The 26573-nt window shown below is 40.1% G+C and overlaps 2 protein-coding genes across 3 annotated transcripts in view; one reads left to right on the plus strand and one right to left on the minus strand.

Annotated features, from left to right (window-relative positions):
* Positions 1-3854: 3854 nt before the first annotated feature.
* LOC131474118 (filensin) lies at positions 3855-13054 on the plus strand. Of its 2 annotated transcripts, none has more exons than XM_058651858.1 (8): positions 3855-4323; positions 4911-4971; positions 5587-5682; positions 6913-7005; positions 7810-7923; positions 8920-9140; positions 10130-10221; positions 11575-13054. In XM_058651858.1, exons 1-8 carry the CDS (start codon positions 3962-3964, stop codon positions 12612-12614), a joined length of 2079 nt encoding a protein of 692 aa, XP_058507841.1. In that variant the 5' UTR covers positions 3855-3961; the 3' UTR covers positions 12615-13054. The 2 variants fall into 2 exon arrangements, with proteins under 2 accessions (XP_058507841.1, XP_058507842.1); XM_058651859.1 differs by having other exon boundaries at positions 7816-7923.
* Positions 13055-14864: 1810 nt separating this feature from the next.
* pcsk2 (proprotein convertase subtilisin/kexin type 2) overlaps positions 14865-26573 on the minus strand; it is a 37267-nt gene continuing 25558 nt past the window's right edge. Inside the window, exons 10-12 of the mRNA XM_058652260.1 lie at positions 25029-25129; positions 23307-23534; positions 14865-16007 (exon numbers count right to left, since the gene is read on the minus strand). Coding sequence (XP_058508243.1) covers positions 15518-16007; positions 23307-23534; positions 25029-25129 — 819 coding nt within the window. The 3' untranslated portion in view covers positions 14865-15517. The remainder of the gene's footprint in view (positions 16008-23306; positions 23535-25028; positions 25130-26573) is intronic.

Genomic DNA, 26573 nt, shown 5'->3' on the forward strand with positions numbered 1-26573 from the left:
AATAACTGGTTACCATAGTGAAAAACGTTTTTTTATTTTTGTGGTTGTTTACGTGTGTGGGGGGAAATGATACAGTGAAATATCACGATATTTTGCGTGGTGATACTATATCGCTTTTGAGACACCTCTAATGTAGAGAAATGTGAAAGACTGTCAGTATCATATCTCTGCATATCTTGTGGCAGATAATCCTGAGCAGCAGATAAACAGCAGGACTGATGGACTTGTTAGGATCAATTTCTTATTGTTAGGGAAAGGGTCCTTCATGTCGATGATTACAGTGATTTGTGGCGCCAGTGGTCTCTCCTGTTCCCTCACATAGAGAACAGCAGGTTAGCTCGAGTTCACGTACAATAACTAACAACAAAGAGATACAAGTGAGCCGGCAGCAACCCATGTCATCTTTAATACACACACATGAAGGAGGAGGAAGGGGGCAAGAAACATGTTTGTTTCTCTGGTGCTTGAACCAATCCTTCCTCTCAGTTCACAAGAGACAAGAATTGCTCTTGCATGTTCATATTAGCTTTTTATTACCCTTTAAATATTTGCGGCCACTTGTTCAGCCTGGCTAGCGTCTGTCACTGTGGCCCATGAGGCCCGAACACCGGATAAACACTAGACTTTCATCTCCGAGCAGACAGCTCTCTAATCTCACCCTGCCTCGAATTTATTGCCACTCATAACCAATGAATATAGATGGAAAAGGGGGCAGTGATGTGGCATTCTCTCCTCGCCCGTGAAGAATATGCACAAGACCTATTATTTATGGCGCCTGTTGAAAGGGCGAAGAGATAGAGACGAGGGTTATTGATGCCAATGTTCTGAGGAATACGCAGCAGTCAGACACAATCTATACAAATGCACAGTACAAAGTATGTGGGGTTTAAAAATGGGAAGACAGGGAGTCTGCTGTGGCACTGTTGGTTTTTCCTATGACAATGACTTTATTGGGGTTTTTTGTTAGTGTGGAACCTCTGTTGCCCCCATGGAGGCACAGTCGTCTTGTGTATTCTGTAAAAACACCATCCAATCATAGGGGTACATTCACGTACCCCTCTTTGTGCATTTATCGCACATGCTCAGATGATGTCAGAAGGACGTCAGAGCTTATGCTAGCATGGTAAACTAGTTCCCGGCAGAAAAGGTGCCAACGACAGGTGTTGGTCCCAAACGACAGACGTTTTTTTTGGAAAAGCTACTGCCAAGAAAAAGACTGATGCAGAGTGAACATCAGTGCTCATTTGAACGGTGGTGGCAACTGAAAGCTAGTAGAGTAGATCATCATGTTGTCAATTGTCAATTTGTCGCCTGTTCCTTTGCTCTGGAGGCGTAACTTCGGAGGGAACTCTGAAGAAAGACGTTTGGACAGATTGTATCCAGTAGAGGTGATTGCTCTAAAACCGTTGTTCTCAAACTGTGGTACACAAGCCTCCTCTTGTGGTACTTGAAATGCTGTTCTACCACATGTACCAGGGTGAGAGGCTTAATAATTCGACTCAATTTATCTCTTGTGCCATCTTAATCTAATTTCACTATACTAGTATTTGAAGTACAGTATATGTGAGGAAGAGGGGGATGATGAGAAAGCAAAGTATCTTATTGGAAATAAATCTGCCTCCTCTGAAAAGTCTGTATCTGACCCTCTCTGAGGGTCGCCACAGTAGATGATCCGCAACCCACTCATTTATTGAGACTAGCACTAGGAGAACCCTGGCTGTAGACCGTTGTGTTATTTGCTCGGCAATATATACACTAATATAGCATTTCCTTGCATAATTATCACGTTTCCTTGTTCCAGTTGTTAATTTGATCATTTTAGTTTTATCAACACGATTTGATTGTGGGGGGGGAGGGGATACAGAGCATTTATGAGGGCAGAATTTATGTATGAATAACTGGGCCTGAAATAAGATGACCTTGATTCAAAGACCAGCAACCCCACTTGGAAACATGGAGCCGTGTAGTGAAGGAAACAGCAGCACCTGTTGGCACATATGCAGGCAAATACATGTGCACAGAGTAGGAAAGTGTATATAATGGATTCCACAATGATTAAATGAGTCACATGTATCATACCAGTGTACGGTGTGTAGTCCATAGTGACAGTGAGATACAAGGAGAGACTCTACAGGGTACACTCCAACACAAATGTAGGAGGGGAGACTCATATATAATGTATGCATGGAGCACTTTAGCAGCTCTTAGCTATTCCTGCATACAAATGAAGACGCACACAGGCAAATTTAAATCTTAATTAAAGTCAGTTTCGGTGCTGAATGTTAAATAACAGTTTCTTTCTAATTTCAAAATGGTCAGATAATTGTTTTCAAATGCCTCTTACCAACATTGGTAATAAATTGGAAATATTTGTATTTGTATGTATTATGTCACGATACTGTGTATGGTTGCATCCAAAGTGCTATATAATCATAGTTATGAGTGCTCATTTATTCTGTTTTGTTAAAACAAATTTAAGTTGTTGTGATGACAACAACAAAGACGAAATATGAACATGCTCAATGTGCATGTACACTATTTATTAACGTTCATGAATATTCATAATTATTTAGCTCACTATGTTTGCAAAGATCAGATTATATTAAAAAACTATTCTCAAATTAGCAACTTCATAGTATTGACACCTGAGTTTACTCTCATATTCTGTTGTCATTATTCTCTGTATATAATCTATAATCTGTTTTAATCCTTTTAATCGTCTATAATCTGTTGTGTATTTTTATCTGATTTTACTTCTTCTATTTTCTTCTTTATATGCTTTCAGGGATTTTATATACACAAGACTATTATTAATATTTTACATTATCATATATAATCATAGATATACATAAACATGCTTATACAGTATTATATATTACAATGTATACATGTATTATATAATAACAAGAATCATTTTATTATATTTTATTTACAAGTCATTTTAAAGATTTTCAAAGACATTTTGAAGTTTAAAAAATACCCCCACAAAATAAGACATTACAAAATATAAAAGTAAGTTTTTGTTTGATAGTTTTGCAACAAACCCTCGAGCTCTGTTGGGTTTGGGGGGTTTTTTCTGCTGAAATGCTGACATAAAGCCACTGGACATGTGTTTCTCTCACAGCTTTGCTGGATTTGTCCACAGGGACATTTTGACTGACCTTTCTGTAGCAAACAGAGAAGCCAAAGCAGACGCTTCACCCATCTCTACCCAATTCCCACACGGAGGACACAAAGTGTCGTGAAACACCAAGGGGAACACCCCAAGAAGAAGGAATGAGAAAAAAGCTAATTTATATTTCACACATCTATTTTTTAAGAGGCAAAAGAAAACACACAGCATGTTTTTACACCATTTTACATGAAGATATAAAGAAGATACGGAATTTGTGTCATTCTCAGTCTTCCACCCAAATGAATCAAGTGCAGATTAATTGTGGACCATAGGATGTCAGATAATCTATCCTGAAAAAATGAAACTATTTCACAGAAAATGTTAAAATCAAGCCCTTGAGTACAGAAAATATAATATTTCCCATGGCTTAAAGCTAAAGTCAAGTAGTTTTCAGTGTTTCTCTGGAAGAGCGGGTTGTAAATATTCAGTGACCAATTGTCCATATCAAACAAGGATCTGGAAAGCAGCTGACAAAGAATAACAATGACAGTGCCAGGTGACAACCCAGTGATTTCTCGGGGGTCAGTCAGTCACTTGTTTGTGTTTGTCATTCTGCTTTGTCATCATCACCTCGGCTTTTCTAATCTCTGCCACAAAGGCAACAATGGACTCTGGAAAAGCCCAGGCTTGTAGTGCACGCGGCCACAGCCTGGGCAGTTTTTAGGGGCTTTTTCGCTGCTGGTCAGTGCTTTGCAGGGTTTAGTCGAGCATGAGACAGCCAAGGGTGAGCACCCGAGTTTTCACACAATAAAGGAGACCAAGCACTCCAGGAACATCATCATCGCCATGTTCAAGACCAGCTATCTGCGCGAAGTGCGCAAGGAGATGTACGAGCGCTCGGATGTGTTCGACGAGGAGCCCCGAGGTCCTGAACCCTCAGCCACTCCGGGCTTGGAGAGTCTCCAGGAGCTCAACAACCGCTTCGCTCGCTACATCAACAGAGCGAGAGTCCTGGAGCAACGCAATGCCGTGCTACGCAAGCAGCTGGAGACGCTGCAGCGCATGGAAGAGGTCGGCGGCCCAGAGGCGGCCCTCACTGAGCAAATCGAATTCAACAGGCAGCGGATCAGAGAGCTGACGTCCGATTACGCCAAGCTGGAGCGAGAGCTGAGGGACGCCTGCCGCCTGCTGGACGAGTTCACCAACAAGTAAGAGTGGATAAGAATTTCACAATTTCTGAGATTAAAGTCAGAATTCTAAGAAAAAGTTAGAATTCTGTGATTAGAAATCTGATGTTAGAATTCTGAGATTAGAAATCTGATGTTAGAATTCTGAGATTAAAGTCAGAATTCTAAGAAAAAAGTCAGAATTGTGACTTCTCTCAGGTTCTGTTTCACTTTTTTTTCCAATTTTGTTTACGTGGCACTAACACTCTTCCGTACCATTAAGCCTGGGAAAAATGTAATTACGTTAACTAGATATTGATCATTATCTTGATGGAATGCTAGTAAATTATTAATGTCATTATGAATTACTACAAACTGGCTCCTGTAACTACACAGTTATACCTTATTTTACTGTGATTTAGCAGCATTTTTTATTTATAATGTGACTCTGTGGTAGTTCTGTAATACAGTCATGCAAACCATCATCTGTGCAGTTTCACTGTGAGTCTCAACAATAGGCTTAAAAACAAGGCCAAAGGTCATTGTTCTCATTATGAACCATTGTTTATGTTTGTTTCTGTGAGCTTCTGTGGCGGTTGTTGTTCTCATCAACATGTTTTATGTTCCAGATACAAAAATGAATGTGATTATCAAGAACAGTTACGTGGAACACTGGAACATTTGAACAAGGTACGGATTATCTCATAGTTCATCTCATCCAATCTAAGCTAATTTTATCTTAATTTTCATTATCTTGTCTCATCTCATATCATTTTTTCTTATCTCATCATAGTACATCTCATCTTCACATTTTATTTTATCTCATCTAAATTAATCTCATCCTATCTTGTTTTATCTCATATCATATCATTTCATCCTACGTTATGTTGTTACATCATAATTCATCTCATCCATCTTTTATTTTATCTCATCTCATTTAATCTCATTTTTATCTCATATCATATTATCCCATTTTATGTTATCTCATCATACCTCATCCAATCTACGGTCATTTTATTTTATCTCATGCCATTTAATCTCATCTCATATCAACCCATTTCACCTCATCCAATTTAAACTCATCTTTTCTTATTTTATCTCATCTAATCTCGTTTTCATCTCATCTCATCTGATCTCATAAAATCATATTCAATTTATCATGTCTAATCCAATCTCACATTATGTTATTGCATCGTGACTCAGCTCCTTCAATTTAACGTTGTCTTATCTTAACTTTTTCATTATCTTGTCTCATCTAATCTCATATTATGCCATTTAATCTCCTTTTATCTCATCTCATCTCAGGAGGCAGACAGCGCTCTGCTGAATAACCTGGAGAACCAGATTGGGTTGCAGTTCTTGCAGGATGACGTCAGCTCCACCAGAGAGAGACACAAGAAGGTCAGTGCCCTTAATGTGAAATGATTGAAATGAACTCATCTAATTATGGCACACAGTCACGACAGAGATATAGATATAATTGGGTAAATAAGAATAGACATTGGACGAGATAAGTGTCGAAACTGGATAAATAATAGAAGTCAAGTAAATAAAAACACAGTCACAGAAGTCATAGAAGAATATAAATAAACAGGTAAGAACAGATTAATGCTGAAGGATATTTTGTTACATACACAACAATTCGTCTTCTGTGACGCGAGTGAGACAAGGAGTGAGACAAGTATCCCGGAGAAACTGTACCGGTGCTTTTCACCAACTCTGACGTGTGACATAAACATTCATCTTCTGAAATGACTCCAAGGTGCAAGAACAACAAAAAACACAGACATAAGAGAAAACTGAGACCAAAAAATGCAACAGGCGTAATGTTCGCAGACATTTGTCAGCCTCAGTGCATGCTTTTCATGACGAAGGAATCTGTGATGCTCTAATGTTGAGATAGCCTATCAAAGGGCGCTGCTGCTGCTGCTGCTGCTGTTCTTGCTGCTGCTGTTGCCGTATTATTAAGGGGGAAAGAAAAGCGAGTGGTCTCACATGAATATTGGGTCCCCGTTCTCTGGAGATTGAAAATATCTCTCTGCAAAGCACTCTTTATTACAGAGTCTGAGGCGGCGCTCACAGAAAAACATTCATACCAAAAAAAAAATATCTTTGCTTTAAAGAAATGTCCAGCGTCCTTTATTGTTACACATCAGATAAATGAAAGCCCTTCATCCTCCTGCGAGACGTGTATTGAAGAAGATGTGAGAGATTTGATTTCCTTTTTTTAATGTAAACCAAAGAAAAGTTGCTTTTTTGGTCACTCCTCAGGAGTTTCTCACTTGTGTTTCTTCTTATTCATTTTCAATATATTTAATTTTTTCAAGTCAGTTTATTTGAGTCGAGAGAATTGACCCATTTCATCTCTTGTGTACTTTATTCTTATTATTTCTATTTATCTCCTGTGTTTTAACTTATTTATTTATGTTTACTTCTCTTTTTCAGTTCTTTTTTAACTGCTCGCTATAGGGATTGATTTCTTTGGATTCTGCCTATGTGGTGTTGTTGTTTCTTTTTAAATGTCTCTGTTATGTCACCACTTTAACTCTTATCTTTGTGTACAAAGATAAAAACCATACCGTAGTCATACACGTGTCTTTGTATCTGATCTCTGATCTTCCACCGGCACAGAACCTCGCAGAGATCCAGACCTACATCAACATTTTGCAGCAAATCAACCAGACACTTCCTCTTGGTCCCAATGTGTCAGTGGGCATCAGCGAGGTGAGGTCATTAATGCTGTCGCTGCCTCTGTGTGTGTGTGTGTGTGTGTAAACTTGTATTTGTTACCTTTTTAGGAGTACAAAAACCTGGTCCTAATGAGGAAGAACCTCATTGCTGAGGAACGAACCAAGTTTAAGGCTAAGATTTGAATTGGGGTTATGGTTGAGGTTAGAGTTAGGCTTTGTTTAGGCTGTCCAAATAATGGAAGTCCTTAAAAGAGTAGCTGTGCAAACGTGTGTGTGTGTGTGTGACAGTTGCCCCCCCCCGGGCAAGAAGATGGTTGCTGCATGTATGTGTCAGCTCTGGCTACGTGTCAGAGGTTGATGAGGTTATCAACTCTCTTGATTTCCACTTGGATGTCTCTGTGCCTCTCTGCATCACACAGACACGCAATTACACAGACAGTACATGTAGACAGAGGACATGACTGCACAACACTTAGAAGGAAACATATATGTGTATATATATATATATACATATAAATGTATATACAAATATATATATCTATATATATAGATATATATAGTGAGTAGTGATGCACCTTGTCACAGAAGTTTCCATGGTTAGCGTCTTCTCTGTTGCATCTTTTGACCAAAAGAAAAAGAGTGCCACCACCTGGACTGGAAAGTGAGCATGAGCAGGTGTGCCACACGTATCCTTAGTGAACTTTTGTGCACAGTCTTTATACAAACATACACATAGGTAGAATATTCACGTTTCTCTGAATAAAGCCTTCTAAATGTTAAACACTGTACTGTTAAATAATCTCTGCATGATCTCACTGTCGTGTGTTTGGTGTTGAAGGAGCAGAAGAAGCTGTTGGCTCAGAGGAAAGTGCCCGAGCTGCAGAAACAGCTGGAGGAGTACAAGAGCGCCCTCTGCCAGCTGCAGGCTCAGAAGCACCGCCTCCAGACCGAGGTAGGGTTCTATCATGGTTGCTATGACAACAGGAAGTTTCACAGTGAATCCATGTAAATGACCGTGTTTTGCTGACGTAAATATCGATGGTCAATATGTAAAACTAACATATCACATTCATTTTTTATTAAATAATTTATTTAATGAAATGTCAGAAAAAACAGAATATGGAAAGGTGACATCATCGTTATAATCAATTAGGATTTTTGTAAACCACAGATATTGTTCATGTTTTCAGTGTTAGATTATTTATGTTTTTTTCCCCTTTAATATTTCACATAGATTTTTAATGCATGCAGTAATGAATGAATTATAAATATACCATAATATACTAAAATATGCCTATGACACCACTAGATGTCAGCCATGACCACTTTATGACAGAGCAGCCGTCAGTTCAGCCATAATCAGATTTAATATCTGATGATAAAATGATTCAATATCATTAATCATTAATATCATCAATATCATACTTTAAAATGTCACATACAGAGTAAAGATACTGCATTACTTCCCCATCAAATTACAGTGCATATATTCATTCAAATACAAAGTAAATCGACAGCTGTTAACTGTGACTTAACATTTATGCCACATATAACAGTGATTTGGCAGCATTTACCTATAAAAATACAGTATTCTACTGTAACTCTACTGTATTTTCTTGTCCACATACTGTATTTAACTGTAAAAACTAAATTATACATTTACCTATAGTTGCCACACCTGTAGTATTGTCGTGATCTATGATTTCATGACAGAAATGATAATAATGGTGTAGTTAATTGTGACATTTAAAGTTAAATCCTAATTATTAAGAGTGTCCTTACATGTCCTTAAATTATAGAGGTTGTTAGACATTGTTTCATATGAAGAAAGTAGGTTTCTTTTAAGGCTAATACTATACAGATTTGTATTTGTTCATTAACACTTGCTCAGCTGAGAAAATCCATGACTTTGTAATTATTATTATCCTCCCTGCATCTCTCGTTGCAGACCTCCATGTTGGAGCAAACCATCAAAAGCATGCAGGAGCGATACGACGACGAGATCCAGACGTACAACGAGCAAATCGAGTCCCTGCGGAAGGAGATCGAGGAAGCCGAGAAGTCGCTGGAGAAGTTCACCTGCGAATGTCGCCACCTGGCCACGTACCAGGTGAATCTGGAGAACGAGCTGGAGAGATACAAGAGGATCATCGAGAACGAGGACAACAGGTACGTCATGGTGTACAAATATGGAGGCTGCAACAAATGGAAAAAGTCTTAAAACGAAACCAAAAGGCAAAATCAATTAAAACGAGGAGGAAATCCCAAAGAATAATATCCTTGACATGGGGAACAAGAACAGGAAGTAAAGCACAATCAAACAATAAAGTAGCAGAATGAAACTGAACTAAAGTGACAAAAACACTGTGGATCAGCCACAGGTGAATCACATTAGGGTGAGGCAGACAATCAAGAGGGTAGAGAGGACAAGAAATCAAACTTACCGAGATACAGACGAGTAAAAAACTACTAAAGAAAAAGAAACAAGGAACAGAAACATCAAAACAATCCTAGATCAAAGAAAACAGAACAACAAAAAGTTAAAAGGGAATGTTGTCCAACAAAAATCAAGGGGTCATATCACTTATGTCCAAATTTCCAATTTCCAATTCTCATAATGCTCTCATAATTGTTCACACTCATAGTCTTTTGACATTAATTACACACTGTTTTGACATCACACGTTTGATAAATTCCCCTCCAAAAATTGAAGATGAAATCACCACTCTTAAATTTCATGTGTAGTTTATGTTTAGTTTATACATTCATTTTATTCAAATTATACACTAATGAACACAAAATGCAGATTAAATGTTGCTACCAGTGAAGCTATTTCTTGTATCTTTTGTTATTTAGTTTAACAACTGGATGAAAATAATGTCGTAATACCTCAGTCAATGTAGTGTGCAGAAGCAGCCAGCAGGGGGCACTGTGTTAAAGCAACTGTTTCCATCCACTGCACAAACGCCACAACACAGAGAATCATTTTCCTTTTTTCTTCATATCAGATTTGACCTTTCTTTGTGTTTTCCAGATTTGCCGGTTGTCTCCTTGTCTAACAAATCTGAATAATCTGAGCAGATTTTTCCCTGCATAGCAAAAGCTGCTCGGCACATAAAGAATGCACTGGTGACATTTCGCTACTCTCATTCCTGCAGGTTGAATTCAGCGATAATTGGCACTCCCATTACCCTGTTCACCACTAATTACCGCTACACTCACACACCCGCGGCATCGAGCAGGGGGAGAGGTAAGAGAATATCGTGAGTGTGTCACAGCTGGTTTCTATTGAGAGTAACTACTGAGAGCAAAGACAATCAGCCGCTATTGTCAGAGACACAGAAAGTGTCTCCTCGAGTCTTGCAAAGTTAATGAAGCTCCACATGATTCAAAGTGTCTTTGTTTTTGTTTCCTGTGAACAAAGTTTTATTGTTTTCCTTTAAATTGTTAAAGCTCTAGTGTGTAACTTTTAGTGAATATGTTGTTGATGATGATATTGAAAAGAAACAATGGAACATCATTTGTATGACGTGTACCACCATCTGATATTGGGCTCCGTGAAGCAATACTACTAGACCTGACTGAGTGCGCATATAGCTCTGTTTCCACCAAGTGGAACGGTTTGGTTTGGTACAGAACAGTACATGGGTTATGGTTAGGGTTAACCCTAGGGTTCCATTAGGAATAGTACCAAAATAACCCCAACAGTTACATTCTTTGGTACGGGGGGTACCAAAGTAAAATGGTATGGTACGGTCAGGTAGATTGGAGGTAGACTGGCTTAGATCGGCTTATTGGGCAACAGAAAAATGTCACTCTCTTGTGATTGGTGTAAATATTCCATGGAAGTCAAAGCAAACGGCCCAAGTTTATCCTCATATTCTCATACAAAGCTTGATGTCTTGTTACGTAGCCATCGGGCACTGTTCTCAGTCGAAACCCAAGCCTGACCCAGGGCTATACCTTACCAAACCATACTATACTGTACCAAAACTGACCTTACCATGATGAAAACACAGCATAATTGTGTATACCGCAGCAGAGTAGTGGCATGGACAAGACCGGTTTATCCTGTCAAATGTGACACTTGTCCTTGACTCTCCTTTGAGTTTTCAGTCAAACTCTAACCTGTTTGCCGTTGTCCCGCTTTCCTAGCGCAATGTTGCGTCTGTCACTCCCTGTGCGGAACGTGGGAACCACTATATTAGGCTTAATAAGCATTGTGTGACTTATTTGACAGTAGTAACAGTATGTTACCATCCATCCATCTTCCACCCCTTTATCCTCCACATGAGGGTCGCAGGGGCGCTGGTGCCGATCCCAGCTGACATAGGGCAAAAGGAGGGGTACACCAGGGACAGTTCACCAGTCTATCACAGGGCCACATAGAGACAAAGAACCATTCGCTCTCACACTCACACCTACGGTCAATTTAGAGTGTCCAATTTGCCTGATCCCCAAATCTGAATCTTTTTGGACTGTGGGAGGAAACCAAAGAACCCGAGAGAACCCACGCACACACGGGGAGAACATGCAACATGTGTTTACAAACATTCAAACTTAACACACTACAGCTTTAACCGTTGGCCTCATTTGTGTTTAGATTTCACCCAGGCTATCCATGACATCACCAGCATCAAGCCTCGCCAGAAGATCCAGGCCAAGAAGGTCCTGAAGAAGAAAGAGCTGAATCCAAAGGATGTGATTGACAGTGGCGGAAGGAGTGAAGGAGCTTCTGGAGACGCTCCAGAAGAGGAAGGGAAGGGAATCCTGACTGAGGAGAAGGTGAAGACACAGGAGCAGGGGCCCGTGTTTGCTGGAGTGTCTCCACAGGACGTCCCAGATGGAGCTCAGATCAGCAAAGCCTTTGACACTCTTTGTAACATTGTTAGAGACAGAATGAGGATGTACAAGAAGCCCGAGCCGATCGCCGACTTCTACACCAAAGGTCGTTATGTCCTTGTTACTGGTGACGGCAGCTACACAGATCCATGCTTCTACACATCCACACCATCCGCCGGTCACGTCTACGTCACCATCAGAGATGGAATGATGTCTCCTGATGACATTTACGGACGCAGCACGCCCTCTCCTCCACCTCCTCAGCCCATGGTGGACCCAAGGCCTCTGAGTCCAACCTTCCCCAAAGATTCTGGAGGGAAGGAGGACAATCATGGTGGAAGAGGTAAAGACAATGGAGGTAAAGCAAAGCACAAGAGCGGAGAGCCTCACTCTCATTCTGAAGATCCAAACCCAATCCCTCCACCCTCTGGCCCAAGCTCTGGCTCTAAGAGGGTTGATGATGGCCCGAGTAGGCCCACACCAAGGCCAGAACCTCACAGTTCCAGCACCAGCCCCAGTTCCAGCTCCAGTTCCAGCTCTAGCACCAGCTCTAGCACTAGCTCTAGCACCAGCACCAGCTCCAGCAGCTTCTCCACACTTCCACTGAGCTATGAGAAGGTAGAAGTGGTGGAGTCAGTGGAGAAGTACTCCAAGGGACGCAAGATGAAAGGTTATGAGGAGACGTCCATGGTGGTGGAGACCACTATTGAGAAGTCCAGCAAGAAAAAACACAGAAACCCCATCACCAAACCTGAAGACTCCACCAACCTAGTCCAATCATCTGATGATCTAATGATGTGATCAGACGACAAACGTTCCAGAAACTGCTCTTAAAAGACCAGTGTTTTGGTCTCAGAGGAAGACCAGCCACACTCTTCTACACATTCCTCCTCTGATGTTCAGTGCTTTTCCATTTACTAGCACTCTCTGGTTTGCGTCCACAATCTGTTTTTCTGCTGTTGTTGTTCAACCTAACACCCACGATTAAGCTTTGAGTCCTTTACTGTATGAAAACTTGGAACAATAAAAAAAATGGAAGCCACATGCCACCAAAAATACACTTTTAAGGAAAACAGATAAAAAAAACGGAATTGAAGTTGTGCCACCCTTCTGAACTGCCAATAATTCCAACTTTCCCCTTCTTTGATTTGGTTTGATTGGACACCACTGCCTGCCCTCAGCACACGTTTGCTGTGTAATAATTTGCTTTGACATTTTGAACAATAAAAGAAAGATTCAAACATCAAAATAAGTGGTGTAGCTCTGTTTCAGTCTGACACTGGGTACCAGGCACGTCGCACACTTACTTGAAAGGGTCTTCACTCTTTGCTTTTAAAAATGCGCCTGTAGTTTTCACGTTTGACTCTTTTCCATTTTCTGATACTGCAGCATCCACAGGTAACTTATTCATTTTTCATGTGACCTTGAGTCATTCACAGCATGCTTTCGCATTTGGTACGATCCAACCTGTCTGCAGAGAGGATGCGAGGAAAGGGAAATATAAAACATGAGGTAAGCAACAAATACCAGATGAGATTTCTGACAAGATTCATCAATATTTTACGCTACAGCACAGCTGCTGAAAACTAAACATGACAAAAGTGAAATAAAAGAAAATGATAGTTGGAGGGTTGTCAGGTACATTTAGAGAGATTAGACAATGGTAGCGGGAACAAGCTCTACTTCTCCCCGAGACGTACGGTATATTATGTTGGTAGATATCCTATAAATTCTAAATACATATCGAATAAACCTTGTTTATTTTGCCTTCCCTGCTTTTGCCAGTAGCCTACTAATAAATCTACAAAGGTCCACAGTGTAACAGGTGCACTGTACTGCCTGTAATACCCATACATATGCTTGTTTTCAGAGTATAATCACTTTAAAATAAAAATTATTTAGTTTTTTGTTGCCTTAAGCCTTATCCGGAGAGGTCGGGTAAAGTAATTATTAACAGAACATGTTCCATTAAACATTATCTTGGGTAAAATGGTCTGGAAAAATGACATCAGGTAATTCTAATCCAGTGCGAATAGACCAACAGTTAATATGTGCACAAATATTCCATCATATCCTGTTTAAAAGCAGTTTTTAGTGGACTTTTCAAGCATGGAGGCGGTTTTGCAGCTGGTGGTCGGACAAGTCTGTGGCAAACCTTGTGTGTTTTCGGCAAATGATGATCACCACTCCGAACCAAAAGAAGCACTTGTGAGAGGCACGGACTTCTGATTGCTTTAGGTAAGTGCCTATAGTTATGTAAACACCTCGCTTTGTAGTAGGCCGAGGCTTTGTGGCTAATAAAATATTTATCCCATCGTACCCAACTGTTGTATGGGGCAATTCCAGTGTTCCAGCAGCACTTTACTTTTCCCCTCTGTGATTACCCAACCTGTTTCACCTGTGTCTTGTTCGTCACAGCTGTTCGTCGTCTCCCTGATTCCTCAGTGTATTTAACCACTCCCCTTCTTTTTGTCTGGTTGTGAGTTCGTCTTTGTCGATTCAACACTTTGTTTTGTGACCTGTATATTTGAGGATCTTCGTGCCTGTTCACCTGTTTTTTGTGTGCTTAAAATAAACTCTTTTTTTCTTACCACCATCCTGCATTTGTGTCCAGTCCTGTACGTGATATACTGTTCTGTGGAAAATGACATTATTCCACCTACTTACCCATGTAAAACTGATCCCAGCCTAGTAGTGCTTTAGATTCAGCCTTTTATATGTACTTAGGACCTTGTTGTTTACACAGCAGCCAAACATGGACAAAGAAAAGCACATTTTAATCATTAAACAAAAGATTTCCACTTTAAGTCACAAAATAACACTTCTGAACTTACCGATGGAGGCAGCAGAACGTCACCACTCCTGTTTGCTGATTTTCACTATGGACTTTGGTGCGGGTAAATGTGTGGTTTATCAATCAAAAGTGATGTGATGCTGTGTTATATCTCCACTTTTTACTTTACTGGACAACATAGTAAACAATCAAAGAAATATGTGGGTACAACGTTGCTGCTGTGTGTTCTGTGGTGTGTTGCAAAATCACTCCAGTGCTTTAATAAACAGCTGAATAGATTTATTATAGTATATATATATATATACGTCAAAGGTTATGAAATATGAACTGAGGGCCCCAGGCTGCAGAAATGAATCACACGCTCCTTCCCTTGTTTATATAAACAGTGCATGTCACAAAAATATAAACAGAAAGAAGTATCACTGCTCTGTTTGCGAGATATTCAACTTTAAGTAGAATGACACAGAAAATCATTTACACTCACAAACTGTATAACAGTTGGCAGAAAGTGAGGTCGCAGGCCAGTGAAAGCAAAAGCATGACAGAGTTGGGTTATATTTGGTTTATGTACAATTCTGTAAATGTGTAAAAACTCACAGGATATAGACTTTGCTTCCTCTATGCAGATAACAGATTATTTCAGGTTACACTTTCATCATGACTGGATTACATGAAACATTCATTGGAGGTTGGAGGGTGGGCGGGGCTAATTTAAAACACTTTGATAACAAAAAGCAGAGTAAGGAGAGGAGGAGGAGGAGGAGGAGAGGTAGACCAGAGGGAGGAGGATGAGAAGAACCGAGGAGATATAGAGAAAATTTGGAGAAGGATAGAGCGAGACTGCAGAGACGGAGAGAGAGAGAGAGATAAGAGAAAGTGAAATAGTTGGCAACATGCAGATGAGTTTTTTTTAGTTGTTTTTACTCATCAAGCTCTTCAGACTTCTGTCTATCGCCTCATCCAGCTCCTCCTCCAGCTCTTCCTTTTTGGACATGGCCAGTTTGGACTGAAAATCGCGCACTATCTGGTCTATATAAGGGGCACTTTGTGTTCCGTGCAGCATGAGGGTCCACTCCTTTAGGACTCCGCGCTGTGGCTCCTTGCCCTGAAAGCCCACCTCCAGGACCCAGGTCCCCCGGGGATCCTCGCCCCAGGTGTGGGTGGTCATGAAGGGCCACTTGTCGAAGCCCACCTTGGTGTCGTCGTCACGGGGCCTCCGGCTCAGCAGGATGGACTTGGTGCCCATGGGCGAGGTCATGTTGATGTTGAGGTCGCCGCGGCGGCTGGCGTTGACGGTGACCACCGCCTGGACGTGCTCCAGGTAGCGGACAAAGTTGTCCTTCCCCTGGCAGGCTTCAGTGTTGATGGCCAGGACCAGCCTGTTGCCAGACTGGATTTTACTGCAGAGGGAAAGAAACAGAATGAAAAAAGTGAAGAATGAGACGGAGAAACATCAAACGTCAGTATGTTTTGATGGAGATGGACGGAACAATCATTGTGCAAGTCACAGGAGAGAAATACCACTGGAAATCAAGGGGGCAATATAGAGTCCGATCAGTCAGGAAAACGAGAAACACCAACAATGGAAAGAGAACCTTTGCTTCTTTCAGCCGACTACCAACAATGCTGCCCTGCTCTTCTCTGAATGTCCGACATAATTCAGGACTTGGTCTACTTTTCACTGCAGAACCAGCCATCCCTGACAAAGCATCTGGCTTTGTCACAGCTTTCCTACAGGATCACACAATATAAGTCCTTGCTTTGCTTTGCAATTTTTTCATCTGTGGTGGATACAATTTTAACATTACAGAATGATTTGGTCACAACTTTTATCTGCTGCCACACGGGTAAGAGAAACAATGGTCTAGCAGCAGTTTGAAATAAGTTTAATGAACTCATTATTGGTTTAAACGATAAGAAAAACCTTTGGTGATTGTATTTGGCACTACTACTAAATTAAAAACATGTTTGCTGTTATATCTCTACGTGAAAAAAGCCTTTTCAGACTGGAAACTTAAGTTTATGTTGCTTTGTAAACCACACCCTCTCTCTCTCTCTCTCTCACACCATTGAGAAAATGATGGATTTTATATCACAGCACACAGGAGTTATTGATCCGCCGCTGCCTCCACCAGTAAGATAAAATGTGTTATTTTGTGACTTTGGTGATTTGAAATCCTGCGTTCCATTTTTACGTCAGAGGCACAAACTCAGCAGTAAACCAGCAGCTCCTGAGTTCCCCCGAGCTAAAGACAACTGATTCTCTTAATGGATTTCGGTGTGGGATACGGAGCAATTAACAAACTTCAGTTCCCAAATGGAGAAAGGGCTGTCTAACGGCGAGATAAAGTGATGTGTGTATTCGTAATATGTACTCGTAGCAGTCTTCGGCTGATGGAGAGAGAAACACAGAGAGGAGCACAGCGGGGCAGGGGTGGTGAACAAAGTCTAAGGAGGCTTAACAACGTTATTAGAGGCCAAAACCACATCGCCGGCTGTGGGAAATGGAGGATGGTTTGGAACGAAGGCAGACAGAAGACACTGAGTGAGACACTGAGTGAGACACTGAGTGAAATGTGTGCCGCAGCAGTCCGCTTGAGAGAAAAAATGATTAATAGAGCACAATAGAGAGAGAGATGAGTGCAGTGGTGAGATGCAGTAAGGGCTGATGAAGTAAATTACTGTTCCCAGGAAAACAGAACCATTTCCACAGACAAGTAAACCCTAACACACACACACGCACATTATAGAGATTTGCTGGTTTTGTGTGTTAAAAGGTCCATAGCCCCTGTTTCCTCTGGTGTTTCCCTCTTCCTTCTTCACATGGTTTTCTATTGTTATTGTCAGTACATGATGCTAAAGCCAGACTTTTAAAATGCGTGAAAACTTAATCTATTGATTAACATACTCACATAACGCTTGTATACATTCAATTGCACATTTTACACAATTTCTACCTGGAAATAGAGGGTTAGGCAAGAAAAACGTGCCAAAATCCAGAGTGCTGCTTGTTTGGACTGATGAGGAGACGAGTATTTTTGCCCCGTCAGCTTAAATAATGAAATCATTTGAAGTCAATGGACGGTTTTGCACCAAACCACGGCATGCATTATACTTTAAAACCACTTTATATCATAATGCAGAGACCAGACAATACTACAGAAAGCCAATACTTTATTCAGTAAATCAATTCCCCAGCCGTGCTTGTATTGTGGGGACATGGACAGCAGTCACATTAAAGTGTGTCTTCAAATGATCTGTGTATGGAAACACAGTGATTGTCCACGTTGACCCACTTTCCTGCTCCGGCCAACCGTCCCACACACCTGCAACCCGTCACACTGATTGCCACTCATCACCACCTGGCCTCAATACTGAGTTCTCCTCCTCAAGAGTCTCTGCCAGTTCAGAGCTGATCCTCCTGTGGTAACTGACATTCTGTTAAATTATTATGTTAAAAACATTCATTAAATCTGTTCAGGTCTTGCTTGAGTTAGGTTTGAAGAAGATTAAATGTAAGGCTGAAACAATTACTTGATCTTTAATCGATTACTAAATGAAACGTCAACTATTTAGGTTTAAGTGAATTGGTTTAAGTGATTTTTAAAGATTTAAACCAACTTCCCTGATTTTTCAGCTTCTTTAATGTGAATATTTTCTGGTTTCTTTGCTCCATAAAACAAAGAAATCATTCAAACTGAGTCATTTTGGTTTGTGGACATCATCATCATCCTCACAAATCCTTTTCTCCAGGTTTGAGAAAGAATTATCAATATTTTATGGACCAAACGTTTACTCGAATAACCGAGAAAATAATCGACAGATTAATCCATTATGAAAATAATCGTCAGCTGCAGCCCTAGTGACATGTCTTCAAACCTAACTCAGCAAGACCAGTTGCCGGCAGTTAACTACTGAAGATGACTATGACCTGGATGAATGACGACCTTCACAGATATTGAGGTTTTTGTGTTTTGTGATAAATGATTCAAATGTAAATGCTCTCATGCACTGCACACACATCTAGTATGAAACTGGCCTAAGAGCAACCACGACAAGTGTTTCTGTCTCTGAAACTGAACCTGTGCTTGGTCAAAGTCTCCTACGATGGCACAGAATTTTGCAAGCCAGAAATGAATTTGCTGCTGAAAGATTGTTTGGGAATTGTTCATAATTTATTCATTCATTCTCCACAGCCAGTACAGGCATTGGACGGGTCCAACACACAGAGACAAACAACCATTCACTTTCACACTCACGCCTATGGTCAATTTAGATTAATTGTGTCTACATGTTTTTGGACACCGGAAACCGGATTACCCAAAGAAAACCCACGATCACACAGGGAGAGCAACAAATACCCTTGGTTGGAACCCGGGTCTTTTTGCTGCAAAGCAACAGTGCTAGTCATTACTCCACCGTGTGGCCCAATTGCTAAGCATTGTTAACAGTTAAAAAACCTTTAAACCATCCTCAATGTTAATGCTATAAGACTCAACTACTACTGCCACTGCATCGCACCATGAGTTAACGGAGATGTATGAATACCCGTTGGACGAAATGGGTGTGTGAATTTTACTTTTGAATGATGTGTAAAAGAATAATCAAAGCATAGAGGAGAGAGAGAGAAGGTCGGAGATTAAGAACAACGCCACTGCACTGCGTGACAGCTCCATTCATAATGAGAAGTTCTCCTCCAGCTAAGTAAGCCGCAGCCGGAGCAGCTATCAGATGAGCGGTATGCTTTCCAGCATTGCTGTGTTGGTGTTTATTGCTTTTTTTTCCTCCGGTGATACACTATCATCAGGGGTGGCTTGTTATAATTATATCTCTACCACAACAGCAGAGGCGAGAGAAGCCGCATGGTGCTGCTGTGGAAACAGAGAAAGATATGACACAGCCGGCGACACAGCCGCGCAGCTCAGAAAATAAAGCTTTTGAAAATAGAATACGGTATTTCTCCCTGACAAATGAATGCTTATCCTCTCAGATAATTAAGGCTTCGCCGTGTCTGATGCAATAGAACCATCACTGATCTGTGCAGTCACATCCAGGCTGCACATGACAGCAAGTCCTGCCCTCCATTTGCATGTGGTGTCCTCAAGGATGCACTGGAAGCCAAATGTCTCCTCAGGGATTCCACCCTTCTTTCTTTTTTTATCTAGCACTGCACTCAAGGGAAGCACACACACACACACACGTAGAAAGACTTTCACACCATGTTGTCGTGACTGCATCGTCTGTGCAGCACTGATTAGAGAGAAATCGGAGGTGTTGATGGTGGCAAAAAAAAAGAAAAAATACACAGTCATACCTTATTCAGTCTGCATTTTTATCTTCACCCACACATTGACACTTTAACAATGCATCTAAAAGCTCAGAGGTTAGGTCTCTCCCTCTCCATCTCTCACACGCACACATGCCTCCACCTGGAATCCCTTTCCTGGCTGTAAGTCAGTTTAATTGACAGTGTGTCCACGACACGCCACGCTGCACCATTTATGCTCCTCTAATTACAATGAATATGAACACGAGACTCAGGAAATCACTGGGCACCACACGTGGGAACTCGAAGCCTCTGGATATGATGGATGGATTTGATGTATAGATGCGAAGGAGGGACACGGAAAAGAGATAAAGACGGAGTAGTGAGGGGAATGGAAACGATGGCAGGAAACTCGGCTAGAGGCACAGATGAGAAATGAGATGGAGGAGAACAGACACACGGACAATAGGATGATAAGGAGGAAGCTTTAGCAACAGCTCCATGTGTGAAAGATGAGGCAGAGACGTGGGATCTCCTCCACAGCAGAGGCCGGATTATTAAAATGCCAAAGTATACAAACCTCTGATACATTGAGCAATATTAAAGTATCTAATAACAAGGATCCAATATAACAATGGATTAAAATGTGGTCTTTAACAATGGCTAGAATACATTCTTATTCACCTGGTAGAAAATATGTATTGTGTGTTTTCACATCACATACACACATTTATTTTAATGTTTAATTCAAGGTGCATTGTATAAGAATTCTTCCACTACAATTCTCCCTTTCCCAAGAGCATCTGGGAACAACGACGGCCTTCACATACGAGCGAGAATGTTGCTTAGCTTTGTTATTGTAGAAACCTTCCACTTCAAAACATGAAACACTCCCTCTGGCCTCTGTAAAAGCAAGGCTTGTGCAGAACGTGCATAAAAAAGGCTTATTCCAAGGCTATAAAAACCAGACCAGTTTTTATTTTTAAGCGATTATGCACAAACACAAACATAACAATGAGTACTATATTCAATGATGGTCAATAAACCTCTCTAAATGTTACACACAGGACGTGACAGTGACAGTATAAACAAAATACAAAACTAGTGTTAAGTATATAATTCATTTTTGTTGGAAAAATTAGCTGTATCTACCATGAACGACAATTAAAAGTAAATGCTAATCTAATGTTTAGCGACAGTGCTAGAGAACACTCCATAGTGCCAAATATACAGCAAGAGTTAGCTTAAAATCGGTACCGTTAGCTGTGATTAGCCACCATAAGTGACAACTAAACCTAATCTAATGTTTAGCAAAAGTGCTGGAATACTATCTTTACTAAACAGTGCCAATTATACAGCAATAGTTAGCTAAAGAGTGGTAACTTTAGCTTTGATTAGCTACCATAGGTGATAGCTAAAACAAAAATGCTAATCAACTATTTGATGAAAGTGCTAGACTACTATCTGTATTGAAAAGTGCTAGCTGAGATTAGCTACCAATCTCAATTGCCAATTATATAGCAATAGTTAGCTAAAGATTGTTACCGTTAGCTCTAGTTAGCTAGCAAAAGGGACAACTAAAACTGTTGTCCCTGTTTTAATTTGTTGTTTAGTAAGTAGAATACTCAATTATACAGCAACAGTTAGCTAAAGATTGGTAGGGTTCGTGATTAGCTACCATAAGTGATAACTAAACCAAAATGCTACTAATCTACTGTTGAGCAAAAGTGCTAGGCTACTATCTGTACTGAAAAGTGCCACTTAAACAGCAAAAGTTAGCTAAAGATTGGTACCGTTAGCTGTGATTAGCTAGGATAAGTGACAAAACTAATGGAACTAATTAAGACAGGAGCAAAACCACCGACTATATTAAGACACATTCAGCACATCACACCCAACAGGGCATGAAATCCTGTGAAGACGTGAAATTCATGTTATTGAAGTTGAAACAATCAATCAATTATTAGCAAGAACTTTGTGACATGACGTTGAGGTTGAGATTTTTCCAGCATGTGAGAGTGAGGAAGACACAGTTAATGTTACTAGGAACGATTTTTCTCTTCTCCACATTATTCAGAGTGAAGTATTAAAGGCCCAAGTGTAGAAACAATGAGTAAATCTCATTTTCATGTGCGGGGGAGTTACAATTCATTTCTTTTTTTATGAAACTGGTAAGACGTGTTCTTAATTTAGACTTTTAATCAAGAGAATGGAACACTGGGATATCTTTTCTTCATTTTTATGGGTGTTTCCCAGCATCTGTTAAGCAGAAATCTAATTCAGATGTCAAAAGACTAATGAAGTAATCCACAAAGAGTGGCTGCAGTGAGACTATATCATGGCAAATCTACAGCACCATCAGCTAATCTAAATATTACAGGGTTATGAAGTGGACATTCCCATTGCAGATGTGTTATTTAATTTGGACTTATTGGGATTTACCCGCTAATTAGATGAGTGTGTCTCATGCTCAGCAGGGTTTTCCTTTCATCGTCTTGCTGCACTGCGCCGCAAGAAATAGGCCAAATTAAATTGATTTAGATTTTCTAATTTTAGGACAAACAATCTGCCAATGGGGTGGGCAAATTTAGCTTGGCTATGATATTTAAAACTAGTTTGCAAATCTCACCACTTTCAGACTGCAATGTGCTTTAAAAAGGAAAAAACTAGACAAAACTGGTCAAATTTAAGAAAGCTGTACTTTGCACAACCAAACAAATTCTGTCATGTAAGAAATGTTGACTTAAAATAAGTTTTCATTCCTTGATTAAGGTGCCTAAAAGAATTGCAAAAACACCAAATCATTATAATGAATTTTACATCTTTATATGACACAATTTAACTTGTTAATGGGCAATTAACATTAACAAGTTAAAAGTTTAAAGGAAAGCTGTAATATCTTATCATTAAAAGGCAATGTTTGATATGTTTCTTAAAAAGAGACGAGAGATTATTTTTCTAATGAAAAAACTTGTTTGCCAAGATTATTTCTCTTTTAGCCAAAAAATAAGAAAATCCCAGAAGTAAGCCTTATTTTACCTTCTTGAAAAATCTATTTATGTAGTGTAGAGAGAGTTTGTCTGTATTCAGATAGGGTAGTGCTGCAATGATTATTCGATAAATAAATTAATAATTGAATCATCAACTATTTACAGTTAATAGGTTTGAGTGTTTAAATAACAATGAGTTGAATAAATAATTCAAGCTTGTGAATGTGAATATTTTCCAGGTTTTTTGCTGCATATAACAAAAAAACATAATTTCCAGGTTTGGTACACCGATCTAAATTTACGGACCAAACAAGTACTCGATTAATCAAAATAATAGTCGGCAGATTGATCAATTATGAAAATGATCATTAGTTTCAGCCCTAATATAGAGTTCAATGCAGTACATGCAAGACATGACAAAAATGCAAGGATCTGTGACTCACTGTGTCTCCTGAATGGAACCAGCGACACAGTGGAAACGCTCTGGCACAGTTTTCCAGTCCTTGGCCATTTTCACCATTCCCCCCGCATCCAGGACACCATAGCCAAACAGGTGGTTGAACTCGAGACCCACGCCGTTTCTCCTCCACTGGTGGACGTCGTCATGGAGCTGGTTCCTCTTGGAGGTCAGGACGGACAGATGCTGCATGTCCCTCCATGTCAGGTTAGGACTGTGGTGGACAGAGGATGAGGCAGCGGAGAGACTAATGTAAAGCAGCACAAATTCATTTATAAAAACAAACACAAAAACACCTCTTAGATTCATGGCTCTGCTTTAATTCCTTCCCTGTAATTATATAAACATCACCGAGGTCTGTACAATGAGGCAAATGATTGCTTTTGGCTGTGTTGTTCCCACCATTATCCCGGCTGTGTGTGTGTGTGTGTGTGTGTAGTGACAGCTTTGTTCTGGCTGACTCAGTGCTGCTGTTACATAGTTCAAGTGTGTTTGGGCAGTAAAAAGGTGCCACACACTCGTCCTAACAGCCTCGGGGTTATTTGCTGCCGGACAGGGTGAGTATCCGCTCTTCCCAGCCGCGACATCATTATTGTGTGTGCAGAGCAAACAGTGTTTCTTTGTTCAGCTCGTCTGGCTGGTGGTGTTGGGTATAATGGCAGTCGAGACTAGTCAGCGTTTAACTTGGGAAATGAAGCGTCTGAGAGGATGGAGCTGGATCGGAATGGATTGTTGATTATGAATAACATATAACAGTATATTTTAAAGGGATTTGCAATTTTCCTTCTCCACTGAACAGACTTTTCATAGTGAAAAGTGAAGTTTGCATTGCTTTGTGAATCATTTCTCTCTCCCACACCAAAGTCCATAGAGAAAATCATCAATTTTACGTCACAGCTGTTGATTGACTGCTTCCTCCATCGGTAAGTTCAGTTGTGTTATTTTGGGACTTTGGAATTCTTCATTCAGATTGACCTCAGTGACACAGACGAGGCAGCAGTAGACCTGCAGGTCCTGTGTCCAGGCGAGCTAAAAATGCAGATTTTCACAATAGACTTTGGTGGGGGGAAAGCATGTCTTAAAAAATTATAAATGTATTATAAAATGAACAATAAACTCACGGATTAAAGTCCTCGTACCTACATTAGCGTCTAGGTTGAGGTGATCAAGTGCTATCTCCTCATCCTACACTGTATTTCTGCATAGGAAATGCAATTATACATAAAACATAAGTGCTGCTAAGTGTGTCCTCACAATAAATAAACTGCATCTTTTAGTCTGATGTAAAGAGCCCTGATCCAAATATGATTTCTGTCCTTGGCACACACTCACTGAGCCTCTGCATTGTGGCTGACTAAGTGTAAGTGCTGTTTTACTTTTCATTCAGCATCATGTCTGATCAAATTATCAATGTGATGAAAAGTGGTGAAATGATTTTGTGCTTTTTAGGCACGCAGCAGCAGCAGCAGCAGCACAGAGAGAAGACCAGAATAAAGGGTTTGAAGGACGGAGATTGACAGATGAGGACGTCAGTGCAATAATGACATAAAAGTTGTACCTGGAAGGAAATTGTAGCTCAGTAAAGATTGAATGAAAATAGCATTTAGAGGAGGCGAATGAGGTGTTCAATAATTCTATAACGTTTTTATAGCCCATCAGAGTCAATAATCACAGTTAAATAACTGGAAAGGGCCATTAAAACACATACTTAGCCTCAAGAGCCAGAGCGAAAACACCGGCTGCCTCAGGAGCTGCTGCTGATGTACCAGAGTGACGCAGTGTGCAGTTCCCATACAAGTCTGTAGTGGCCTGAAATAAGAACAACAATACATTCAAATCAAAGCAATGCATTTTTATGTGGTGCTCTATGAATATAAAGGGCATGTAGGTGAACAATATGTCCCCAACCAGAGTTATTACATTTCTTCGTTTGACCTTATCCATATATAATTTCCATATAGAAGCCACATACTGGAATTCTGATAAATGCTATACATTTTAAAATGATGGTACCTCAGGATATAGGAATAAAGTGTACAGCCCTTCACTCGCACTCTTTTTAATCAAGTATTTTTTCTCAGAATCCCAAAAACATTGGCCCACCGTAATAAACCCGTTTTTAATGGGTAAAAAAAAATGTTGTTAAAGTTCTAGGAACCAATTTACCATTTATTTCTTATAAAGAATAGAGTTATAGATATACATAATACTGTTAGTAACTGTTCTTATGCATTACAGTACTAAGTAATATTTACTACGCAATATGGTTAGTAACTATTACTACATGTATCTGCATAGAAGTGGTAGCATGTGAGTGGAGAATTGTAAGAGCCCCCGAAACAGAACCCTGTGGAACTCCATAGTCCAGTGCTACTGAATCTTCTTCACTAAATGCTCAAACCAAAAGGTAGAAACAAAACCAATCTAAACCCAAACCTAAAATGCAGACACAATTTGTATGCACTTTTTTAACATTTAATGTAAAATGCTATATAAACACAGCTATTATTATAATTTTTAGTAGTACTAGTCATAGCGGTTGTTGTATTTTCAGTGTTTAAACAAGTCCCATCCTTCTATCTGTGTATGGACAAAAAGAATACAGTGCACTCATTGGCTTAACTCTTGCATAAACACCTCAGCCGTCATGTTGTGTTTATATTTACTTAATAAGCATTTATTTATTTATTTAATTTGGTCCTTAATTAGAAATGATAACAGATTGACTGCAATTAGTCAGGAAACCCTGGGGAGGATCTGTGGCTCAGTCAACAGCCAAAGGTAATTTGCATAATCACAAACACAAACCCTGTTGCCTTTGTATCCTGGGAAATATGTGTGAGCATAATATCAAATGTCAGTCTATGTATGTATGAACTTTTATTACCTTGACATTTGCCGTCAGTGTCTGCAATCTGTCTTCAGTAAATGGTAGTCACAATCGTCTTTAAAGCCTGAATTGTCTCTGCTTTCATAGTGTGACAATATGCTCTCAGACACGGTCTGATTCTGATGACTCATTTCCTCATTTTTTCAGGGATCACCCACTGGTGAAACACAAAAACACTTTCAGCAAAGCCCTTCCATGTAAATTAACTCTTTTCTTATAGTTTCCTTTTACCATCTCTCACAAAAAGAACGTTGTTTTTCATAATAACGCAGCAACTGTGCCGTGACAGGCGCGACCGTCACAGTATGACTGTGGCCTAAAATGATGAACCTGCACAGAACGTAATCAAAGATGAGTTTTTTT

This window comes from Solea solea, chromosome 15 (assembly GCF_958295425.1).
Source record: "Solea solea chromosome 15, fSolSol10.1, whole genome shotgun sequence".
Taxonomy (NCBI): domain Eukaryota; kingdom Metazoa; phylum Chordata; class Actinopteri; order Pleuronectiformes; family Soleidae; genus Solea; species Solea solea.

Coding starts and splice junctions, on each gene's coding strand:
- LOC131474118 (XM_058651858.1), top strand. CDS start 3,962: ATGTTCAAGACCAGCTATCTGCGCGAAGTGCGCAAGGAGATGTACGAG. Junction 4,324..4,910: donor CTGGACGAGTTCACCAACAA/GTAAGAGTGGAT, acceptor TTTATGTTCCAG/ATACAAAAATGAATGTGATT. Junction 10,222..11,574: donor GGCATCGAGCAGGGGGAGAG/GTAAGAGAATAT, acceptor ATTTGTGTTTAG/ATTTCACCCAGGCTATCCAT.